General features: G+C 24.9%; 2 protein-coding genes across 3 annotated transcripts in view; one reads left to right on the top strand and one right to left on the bottom strand.

The window, feature by feature from the left end:
• The window catches only part of LOC117172362 (nuclear transcription factor Y subunit gamma-like), a 26,095-nt gene extending 20,145 nt beyond the window's left edge, over positions 1 to 5,950 (top strand). For both annotated transcript variants that reach the window (XM_033360214.1, XM_033360223.1), the window contains one exon: positions 5,420 to 5,950. In XM_033360214.1, the coding sequence (XP_033216105.1) occupies positions 5,420 to 5,593 (174 nt within the window). In that variant the 3' untranslated portion in view covers positions 5,594 to 5,950. The remainder of the gene's footprint in view (positions 1 to 5,419) is intronic.
• LOC117172374 (mitotic-spindle organizing protein 1-like) overlaps positions 1 to 11,236 on the bottom strand; it is a 45,811-nt gene that overhangs the window by 13,309 nt on the left and 21,266 nt on the right. The gene's annotated exons all lie outside the window — the stretch shown is intronic.

Here is an 11,236-nt window from a genome sequence, read left to right as displayed (position 1 = left end):
CCCCATTGAAAACCGTCGATATGGGCTTTAGGTAAAACCTAATTTTACGTTTATACTGATTTTTGTGTTTGTTTATAACGAGTCAATATAAACTCAGTATCAACAATAATAATAATATAATAATATTAACAATATTGGGAATGGTTTAACTGCGATTCGCCACCTGGTGACGAAAATTCGAACTAGAAAGAACAGGTACGATTTTAAGGGTGCATTTTAATTTCCGCAAAAAAGTGTTTTAACGACTTTTGTTGCGGAGTTTAAAGTATTTATTGGGTACTAAAAATAAGTCTTTTGTGGAAACAAAGGGGTTTAAATAGAATTTACATCTTGTAAGGTGAAAAGAAATAATTTTTTTAACAAAAATTTAAAAAACAATTATTGCTCCATTTATTGTGATTTTCAAAATTTTTCATAATTAATTTATAATATGAAAAAATCTAAAACAACGTTCAGATTTGTCAAGATTTGGAAATAAAATTTTGAAACATCTTAAGGATTTTTAAAGTATTTAGAATAAAAATAATGAAGCTTTTAATTTTAGAAGTGTTTAGCTTATATCGAATTTTAACTGTTCAATTTTTAACATTTCAGAGCTCAAATTGCATAAAATGATGTAATTTGGAAAAATTCAATAATTGCTTCTTTAATTTATAAAAAAAAAGTTTAAAAAATGCATTTGACAGTTATCTGCATTTAATTTTTAAAAATTTCACTTGAAAATATTAAGTAGACTCCATTTTATACGTGTAAATTATTGAACATTTGAAAACAATATTTTTTAATAAAAAAAAATTTCAAACTGGAAAAATTAATTTCAAGAGTATATTAAAAAATGTTTATAAATATTTACAAAATTGTTAAAAATGAATGCCGCGGGGCCGGGAAATCGGGAATCTTGTGGGACCGGGAAATGACAGTGAATTTATTTTTTGACCGGGAATTTTACAAATTTAGAGACAATAATCTGTCTAACTGTGATTCCCATCGTTTTTTAAATAATTAGTTAAATTTCCATCGTTTTCAATTGTTTATGTAATTCATTCTAGAATGCGTATTTCTAAATTCTTCCACTTTAGCAAATTTTTAATTTTGGATTTTAATTTTTAAGTGTACATTTTATTTTAAAGAATTTTAAAATGCACTTTTAAAAACGTAAGCCATTACAAATTAGAAGCGTTTGAAATCGAAGATTTTAGATAAAAATTATTTTTAGTTGATCAACTGTCAGTATAAATTAATAGTGATTTTTAAAATTGAACTGTTTTTTAAGATTTAAAAAGTGAATAATAATTAATTTTACAAGAAGATTCGAAAGTCTTATTAGTTAAACAAATGTAAACGCTCGATTGAAACTTTATAAACTATTTTCAATTTTTAAATAACTTCAAAATAATATATTCATAATTAAAAGCTTTTATTAAATTTCACGTATTATTTTAGTCTAAAATATTAAATTTTTAAACCATTCAATTTGTAAGTAAAATTGTTGAACTTCGATGTACAAATAATAATAAGAAAAATAAATAATAATAAATAATTGAACACATATTATTCTTTAAAAAAATTCAAGGAACTTAAAGAAATATTTAGAAGTTTTAAAAAAATTCAAATTCAATTTAAAATTTGAAATTATTTGAAATAATTTAAACAAAGTATCTACGTGTACCAACAAAATCCGGCTATTAGTAACAAAATTTCAATGTGAATAGCCCACAGCCTAATTTAAAATAAAATGTAAATTTTGACAGATTTCGAGGAAAAATTTTAAAAGCTTTTTAAGAATTTTGAATGGCTTCAGAAGATCAAGAAATATTTCCTATGAACATTGAAAATGATTTTTATTTTGGAAAGATAATTTTTAGTGATTATTTAAAAAGATTTACGAAATTATCGAAAATGAATGTGGAAGATTTTGAGAAAATTTATTTAATTTGACAGAATTTTAAAAAATGAGAAAAAAATTGTATTAATTTTAAAGGATGTTTAGAAGTTTTGAAATAATTTCAAAAATAATAAAAATTTTGAAAAAATATGTAAACAACATGCAGATGTTTCAAGATTTTCAAATAAAATTTGGAAGCATTTTAATGATTTTTTTAACCATTTGAAGTATAAATAATGTAACTTTTAATTCAAGAAGTGTTCAGTTTATAAAAAAAATGTAATTTTACACGTGTACATTATTGAGCGTTTTAATCAGATCTGAATACAAAATTATGGAATTGAAAAACTTTTAAACCATAAATCGTCTATTATTCGTATTCAATCATTGTTTTATACTTCATAAAAATCTCGTAAAAACACGTTTAAGCAAAAATTAATGTACATCTTTAAAATATACTTTATGTGACATTTAATGCAGGAATTTTTTTAATATGAAAGGTAAATTTTTAATAAAAAAAATAATTTTAATTTCTAAAATAAGAAATTCTATCAAATAGTTAATTTTTTGTTTACTAAATTATTGAACTTTCAAGTCAAAATGAAGAATTTTCCACTGGGAATGGTTAAACTGCGATTCGCCGCCTGGTGACAAAAATCCGAATCTAGTGAAAACACACTTTTTTTATAGAAATATATTTTTCTAAAAAAAAGCAACAACAAAAAAACGATCATTGTACTATTTATGGTGATTTTCTAAAGATTATAAAATTGAATGGACTTATTTTGAAGCAAAAGTGAGCTCAAAGTAAATTTTTATTAATTAATTATACAATGCATTGAAACTTACATTAAATAGTAAAATAATTGTTGTTTGTTTTTAATTTTTGATAAAAATGTATTTTCACTGTATAAGATGGAAATTCTATCTAAAACGATTTGCTTTTGATTGTTTTGAACTTCACGAAAAAATCTTAAAAACACTTTTATACAAAAATTAAAATACGTCTTTAAAATTTTACCTACTCTTTCTAGTTTCAGTTTTCGGCTCAAGGAGGCAAAATGGTCGACCACCTTTACCAACTAGATTAATTAAAATAAAAAATGATTTATTAAAAAAATAGTTCAATTTTAATAAAAATTTGAATGTGCACTAAAAAAAGAACCATTTTCGACCAACAATGAAATAGGTAAATTTTCAATTAACAAAGTAATTTTTCAACGAAAAAAAAAACGAATTTTCAACATAACAGTTCAATTTCCAACCAAAGCGATGAATTTTTAAACAGAAAGATGGAATTCCTACCGAAAGTAAGAAAAAAATTGTATTTAACTAAATTCAATAATTCTCAATCAATAAGTTCAATTTGTAACTAAAAAATATGAAATTGTAAAAAAAAAATTTACTATTAAAAAAGACGAATTTTTTAATAAAATTCAAAAATTGCCAACCGAAAAGTTGAATTTTCAACTACAAAACAAACAAAACAATTGTTAAACAAAAATATTTTCTGCTACCAAATAAACGAATTTTCAATAAAATTCAAGAATTCGCAACCAAAAAGTTGAATTTTTAAGAAACAAAAAATTTTATTTTTTAGAAAGTAGTTCATCTTGAAAAACTAGTTAACTTTCTAACAAAAAATTTCAATTTCTAAACAAAAAAATAAATTTTCTACCCAAAAGAAAAACAATTTTTAATCAAATTCAAGAATTTACAACCAAAAAGTTGAATTTAACAAAAAAAGAAATTCTTTTTCATTCTTAAGAAAGTTGTTCAACCTTAACACCTAGTTGTTAAATTTTTAACTAAAAACAGATAAATTTTTAAACAAAAGATTAATTTTCTACCGAATATAGCGAATTATTAACAAAATTCAGGAATTCTCAACTAAAAATGATGAATTTTGAAACAAAACGATGAACTTACTATCAAAAAAGAGAAATTTTTAATAAAATTAAAGAATTCTCAAACAAAAATTTGATCTTTTAAGAAACAATGAAAGTTTTTTAGTTTTTAAGAAAATAGTTTAACTTGAAAACCTTCTCGTTACATTTTTAACCGCAAAGGTGAATTTCTAAACAAAAAGAATAAATTTCTACAGATAAAAAACGATTTTTCAAAAAAATTCAAGAATTCTCAACAAAAAAGTTGAATTAAAAAAAAAAGAAATTCTTTTTAATCCTTAAGAAAGTAATTCAGCTTTAAAACCTAATTGTTAAATTTAAAACCAAAAAGAGTAATTTTTCAATTAATTTTTTATAAAAAAATACAATTTTTTTGAACTTTTAATTAAAGAAGACACATTTTTAACGAAATTGTTAAGTTTGGAATTAAAAAACAAAAACAATAATTTTCAACCGAAGATGGAATACTATCATTTTTATTTCAAAAAAGTAATTTTAAACCAAACATTAAGAGTTTTTAACTAAAACAATGAATCTTCAACTGAAATAGTTGAATCTGTAAATAAAAACATTTATTTTGACTAAAAAAGATAAATTATCATCCAAAACTTAAACAATTAAATTTCAAGATAAAAAAATTCATGTTTAACCAAACAAATGACCTTTCAACCACAACTATGCAATTTTCAATCGGAATAAGTTAAATTTTAAGTTTAAAAAATTACGTTCAACAAATAAAATTAACTTTCCAAAAAAATAAATAAATAGTTACATTTTTAAATAAAGTTTTCAATCAAACTGCACATTTTTCAATTTAAAAAATACATTTTTAATTAAACTGATCAATCTTCAGGCAAAAAATTAATTTTTAACTAAAAAATATAAAATTCAACCAAAAATTGAAGTTATATTTACAATAAAAAAATCAATTGTTAACCATAAAATATTAATTTCCGACAAAATAGTTAAATGAGAAGAAGTTAAAACCGAAAAGAAGATTTTTCAAACAAGAAGATTGACTGTAGAAAATTGAATTTTCAGTAGATGGAAATTCAATCGCTGAAAGTTTAATTTGCAGCAGCTGAAAATTCAATCTTAGAAAATTGAAGAAAATTGGAAAAGATTGAACTCTTCAAGGGTAATACTGTTAAAAAGTGGATATGTTTTAATTTTCAATAGGTAAAAATTAATTTACTGGAAATTTAGAAAAAATTGAATTTCTAACTTTTGAAAATTGGAAAAGATTGAAAAATAAAGAAAATTGAACATTGTATTTTCAACTAATAATTCAACGTGAGAATTTCATAAATAAACATTTCAATAGATAAAATATAATTTTGTTTAAAAAAAGATTTTTTTTTAAACGGGTCGTTTGTGGAAAATTATGTTTCAACAAATACATTCCCCGGAATGTATAATACACATTTTATGTTCAGATAGTCGATAAAAGTGCTATAATTCTAAAAAAAAAGTATAGAAAAAGTTGTTTTCTTGTAAGTTAACAAAAAATCGCGACAAAAATTTATTTTTTCTCATCAGAAAAATGCAAGTTCCTTGAATCTAAAATTAATAAGACAGCAAAACAATGTAACAGAAGTAATCGAAACTTTCTCTCTCATAATTTCAGATTCAACTGACGCCGCAACAATTACAAATGATTAGGATGCAAGTGCAGGGCGGTAGTAATCAACCAATAATAATCCAAGCCGCGCCAATTCAAGCACAACCGCAATTGATTCAAGTCAATCAAGGCGGACAACAGCCAGTTTTTCTCCAAACGAGCAACGCCGATAACGAGTGACTTTCATCTCAATGAAAGAGTTTCACTCTCTTTAATATCAAGATTTCGATACTTTATGATCAGAATGCGCGGAAAAAGAATTAATATTGAATCAAGAAAATACCGTTACCAGTACGGATATTTTCTCGATTTAATGCTAATTTCGTTTCGTTTAGAATTCTCTTTGTTCCATTGCAAATTCGAAAGAATTCAGGAGACATAAGTTGGATAATTTGTGGGTGGAAAGGAGGAATGGGCAGAGTTTTTCAGTTGTAAGCTATCTCTATTTGATGTTTCTGTGAAACAATTTCCTACGATTTGATGACGATTTTCGAAGGTTAAGAGCTATTCTAAATAAACACATTTTCTTAAGAAATAGTATTTTCCTTCTAAATTGAAAAAACCCTGATTCCAAGATTGCGAAATTTACATTGGCACTAATAGAAATTAATTGGATCATTGCAATTTTATTTGTTTAAATAAAGGTAGAATTCTAAATATGCACTTCAATTTTGGAATAAAAGTGTGTTTACGATTGTTTTGTGAATTTTCAAACAAGTATTCAACAGCAAAAATAAGTCTTTTTCCAAAGCAAAGCGTTTCAGATAGGATTTTCAATTAATACATTCAAAGTTGAATTATATAAAAATTAAAAAATCGAATTAATAAATGAATTTTGCAAATAATAAGAACAATAGACGATTGGAAATAAAATGCGAACAATTGTTTTGCTCAAACTAAAATGCTTCTTTAAAATTTCACCTACTCTTTCTAGTTCTGATTATTGGCACCAGATGGCGTATAGAAGTTTAAACACTCCCAATACCCAGCAATTTTTTATTATTAAAATATTAATTTTTTTGGCAATTAAAAATAATAATACAAGATACGTTTAATAATTTTATTTTAATTAAATTACTAATAATAATACATAAATTGATTTATCCTAAATAAATTTGAAAAGAAATGTTTAATTTCAGAAAATACTCAACTTTTTATATAAATTCAAATAAAAAATGATCTTTTTAATTCATAATTTCCTCTTATTGTTTATATAAATCGTATGAAAAACTAATTCGCAATATTAAATCGCTAAAATTCATAACTACAATATTAAATCAGTAATATTGTTTTAATTTCAATGGTTTATTAAACGAAAATAGCATTTTGTTCCCAAAAACTTAAAAAAAAGAACTATCGCAAGAACGTTTTTATTATTATTGACAATAACTGAAATTAGTTGCAATTAACGCCACTCTGGGACAACTAGCGCCACTCTCAGACGACTAGCGCACTCTCAGACCACTAGCGCCACTCTCAGACCACTAGCGCCACTCTCAGACCGCTAGCGCCACTCAGGAGGTAACTGGAACTAATCAACTTCGGTAATATCATTACTAAAATCAGGGATCGCCATAATTTTTTGAGTAAAAATTGGCACTTTCTTAACATCAAGGAATAATAATTCTTCTTCGAACTAGAAGACCATCTAAGTGGCAGAAGGCAAAAGATTTCTTACAAAATTTCTTTGTCAATTCAAATATTACGGCCGTATTTTGTAACTCGAAAAACCGAGAGGTGGCGCTCTTATCAGTCTCTCTCGCAAGTGAAACCTTGCGCCCAGTCTACATAACAGGAGTTAACAATAAACAATGTATCATTTCGTCATGGAATCCGCTCAGGAAATTAAAATGACAAGTAGCCAGAAATATTTTCAAGACTGCTCGAAGAAGTACCGCGAATATGAGCGGAAAAAAGCAGCTGCTGCGGCAGAGGCTGAGGCTTGTCAGCTTTTTGACAAGTTGAAATTAGGGAAGTGATTACTTTTCCTAGTTTCAAACTCTCCGGGCCATCCCTAAATTTTAGGGAATGGCCCACATACGAAATTCAAACATTAAACTTTTTTTCAGGTACTAATTCCCTTAAGTCTTCTCTTTTGTCTATTGACCTTTAGAAATTCAATTTCATCAATTGGGCCTTTCATATCTTTAATTCGAATTTTTTTCTTCATTTCTATTATTTGAGAAAGAATTGTTTCTTTTTGATTAATATTATTTGAAAATTACATTTCTTGGCTGGCATTCACAATATTTTTGAAGATTTCACAAACGAATCAAAATTTCAACTAGAAAGTTAATCATTAACCTAAAAAAATGTATTAAAAAAAAAGAAATTAATTTTTAATCCAGATATTTAAATTTATAAAGGACTATTTTTTAAGGAAATATTTTAATCATCGACAGATGTATTTCAATCAAACATTTGAATTTTCAACCAAAACAGATTAAATTTTTAACAAAAGTGGACAAATTTTCTAAAAAAATAATTTCTACCAAGAAAATTAATTTTATTGAAAAAAGACGAATTTTCAATGAAATAGTTACATTTTCAAAGAAAAGACGGGTTAGCGACTTGACCGGGAAACCAGGAATTTACTTCTGATTTTTAGTTCAGGATTTTAGTGAGAATTAATCCTTTTGGTTAAAAAATCAACTATCCTGAAAAATCTATTTTCAGTTTAATATTGCAAAAATTTAAAAAATGTCTTCAATTCTTCCAGACTCTTTTTAGAGACTTTGAAATCTTCAGAGGTTAACATTTTTCTTATAAAATAAAACTTAAATCATTAAGTAAATTAAAATACTCTAAGATTTTGGTCATAATTTCATTTTTTTTTAAATCAAAAAGTTATGAACAGAAACGGACGAAATAAAAAATTTCATCAATCAACCAATGTTTTTAAAATGTTCAAAATCCTGATGAATTATTTTTAAAAATTCTTAAAATCTTCCACATTAATTTTTCATAATTTTGTAAATCTTTCTCAATCTTTTTGAATATTCTCTTTAAATTAATTTGTCAAAATAAAAACTAATTGCCAATTTCCCTAGGAATCTTAAGGGAATGTTTTTTATTCTTCTGAAGCCTTTCAAAATTCTTAAAAAACTTACATTTTTTGTTCGAAATCTGCACAAATCTTTATTTGTTTGAAATGATGCCGTAGACAATTTACACAAACTTTTTATTAAATTTGAATTTTTTCGAAACTTCTAAATATCTCTTCGATTTACTTGCACTTTTTGTAAGAATAATAGGTGCTTAATTGTTATTTAATATTTATATATCAAAATTTAACAACTTGAATTGCAATATAATTTTTTTTTAATAGAACATTTAAAATTGTGACGCTCAAAGTTTAGTTTTTCACTTAGTTTCAAATATTTGATTCATAATTAATGTTATTAAATGAATATTAAAATATTTCTAAATATTAAGTAATTGTTCTTTTCTTAATTAAAAATTTTGAAATTAATGGTTTAAAGATGGAATATTTTTGACTGAAACATTAGTTGCAATTTAATGAAAGTCTTCAATTAATTAATAAGTTATTTTGAAGTTATTGTAAAATTTAAAATAGTTTGTAATGTTTCAATAGGCATTTAAATTTGTATAACTAATTTCAGTAACGTATAATTATTTATAAAAAAAAATTTTTAATCAGTCTATATTAAATTTTAATATGTTTATATAGAATGCATAAGAATATTAATTTCTATATTTTATCAAATTAATTTTTGTCAAATGGTTCTCTTCATAAATTCCAGAAATTCTATGGAAATTTATGTTTAAAATGAGCTTAAGGACCTTAAAAAATATAAATGATTTCACAAGTTATCGCAAGTTTTCGTAATTATCTCGTATATTATCTCGTAGATTATCAGGGTGGCCACCAACTCGGGAGAACCAGGAGAAAACCGAGAGAGAAATATCACACCTGGAGATTTCCCGTATTTCATAATTTGTGCATTTTGTAATTCTTGAAAGTTCCCAACTAGAAATTATATAATTATAAAGTGTTTAGAATAATTAAACTTTAAAGGTTTACAATATTTCTGGCATTATTTAAAATTCTGAAATTCTTAATGGTGAAAATAACAATGACTTTTGATTTGGAAAAATTACATCTTTTAGTAAAAAAAAAAACCTATCCAGTCCTTTTAAATGTCACTTGATACTACATATGATACTTACTAATAATATATTTTTAGATTGATTTTTGGAGTTTCGGAATTTTTAATTTCAATATATTGATGTTTCAAATTTAAATATTCAAAATTTTAGGACCATTTCGCTATTAAATATTTCGAAATTTTATATCAAAGGCCTTGATAGTCAGTTTCGAATTTCATAATTTTTGATGTAAATATAAAGCAATTTTTTGTTGAAAAGCATGAAACTGTACATTTTTAAAAAATAAAATCATAACATAACAATATTGTTTTGTATTATTTATCTTAATTTTTTATTTTATATTTAAGAGCGTAAAATTTTCCGATTCTTAGTAGAAAATTTCAACAAATAAGTCATTTCAATATGAAAAATATTTTATATTTGCAAATTTCTAGAGTTAATGATAATTCTAAAAGAAGATTTAAATAAAAAAAAATAAATAAAAAAATAGTTTAAATAAGAAACTATGAAAATTAATCTATCTAAAATGGATGCATCAGTAAAAAGACACTTTCGGTAATTCCAAGTGGTTACAATGTTACATTTCTGAATTTTTATTAACAACACTAAATTTTGAATTTTTTACTTTTTAAGGTTTTAATTTTCAATTCAAATTGAATTAGTTAAATTTTGGAAAGTAGTATTAGCAATTTGAAACTTTTTAATTTTTAAGCGATTTTAATTTACTTACAATAATTGGAATTTTGAAGTGTTTGAGGATAAAAAAATTTTTAATAATACAATTTTTTGTATATATTTCAGAAGATTTTTATTTCAAATAATTTAATTAATTTTTCATTTTAGAAAACGTCTTCTAATCAGTTTTAATGTTAATTTGTAATTTTATTATGTCATGACAATTTAAAATTCTAGAATATCAGAAGCTTGGCATTTGAAAAATTCAATTTAGTTTTCAATATTAAATTGTCTAATTTTAATCACTTTGCATTCAAATTATTCCAAATTAAAAGTCTTCAATCTTTATTTATTTATTTTCAACGCTTTCAATTATAAATAATATACTTTCAATTACTCTTAATTTTAAACTATCCAATTTCTAAATTTTGAATCTTAAATGGATAAAGTTCCGAATAGGTGAACGTGACGATTTCCTTCACACTACGTATACTTTATGTATTTTGTCACAGGGGTGCCTTTCCGCCCCTACGACGCGTGGGAAAAGGGGCAAGGGCGTGACCTTACATTATTTCTGTGACCAGTCACAGGGGTGCCTTTCCGCCCCAACGACGCGTGGGAAAAGGGGCAGGGATGTGACCTAAGTTTTTTCTGGTTCCAGTCACAGGGGTGCCTTCCCGCCCCCCATGACACGTTGGAAAGGGGGTCGTGTCTGAACTAAGTTATTTTTATGACCAGTCATTGAGATGTCGGGGTTTTTTGCGTTTATCTCAGCCAATACATAAATTTTCGCAAAACGTTTCTATAAAAGTTGTAGATCTTATCGAAATACACATTTCTTATATGATACATTCTTTTCTACGAGTAATAGTTTCCGAGAAAATCACAGCTATATCTGATGAAATGTAACAAATTTCAATGCAATTGTGGGTCCGGATGCAATAAGGGCACATAAAATTTTTTCGTGCGAAAACGAAGTCCCCTGGAGGCTTTAGAAAAAATTTTCGAATTTTAATT

This window comes from Belonocnema kinseyi, chromosome 1 (genome assembly GCF_010883055.1).
Source record: "Belonocnema kinseyi isolate 2016_QV_RU_SX_M_011 chromosome 1, B_treatae_v1, whole genome shotgun sequence".
In the NCBI taxonomy this organism is placed as follows: Eukaryota; Metazoa; Arthropoda; class Insecta; order Hymenoptera; family Cynipidae; genus Belonocnema; species Belonocnema kinseyi.
Note: the sequence above shows the minus strand (reverse complement) of the source record. Positions and strands in the feature narration are given on the sequence as shown.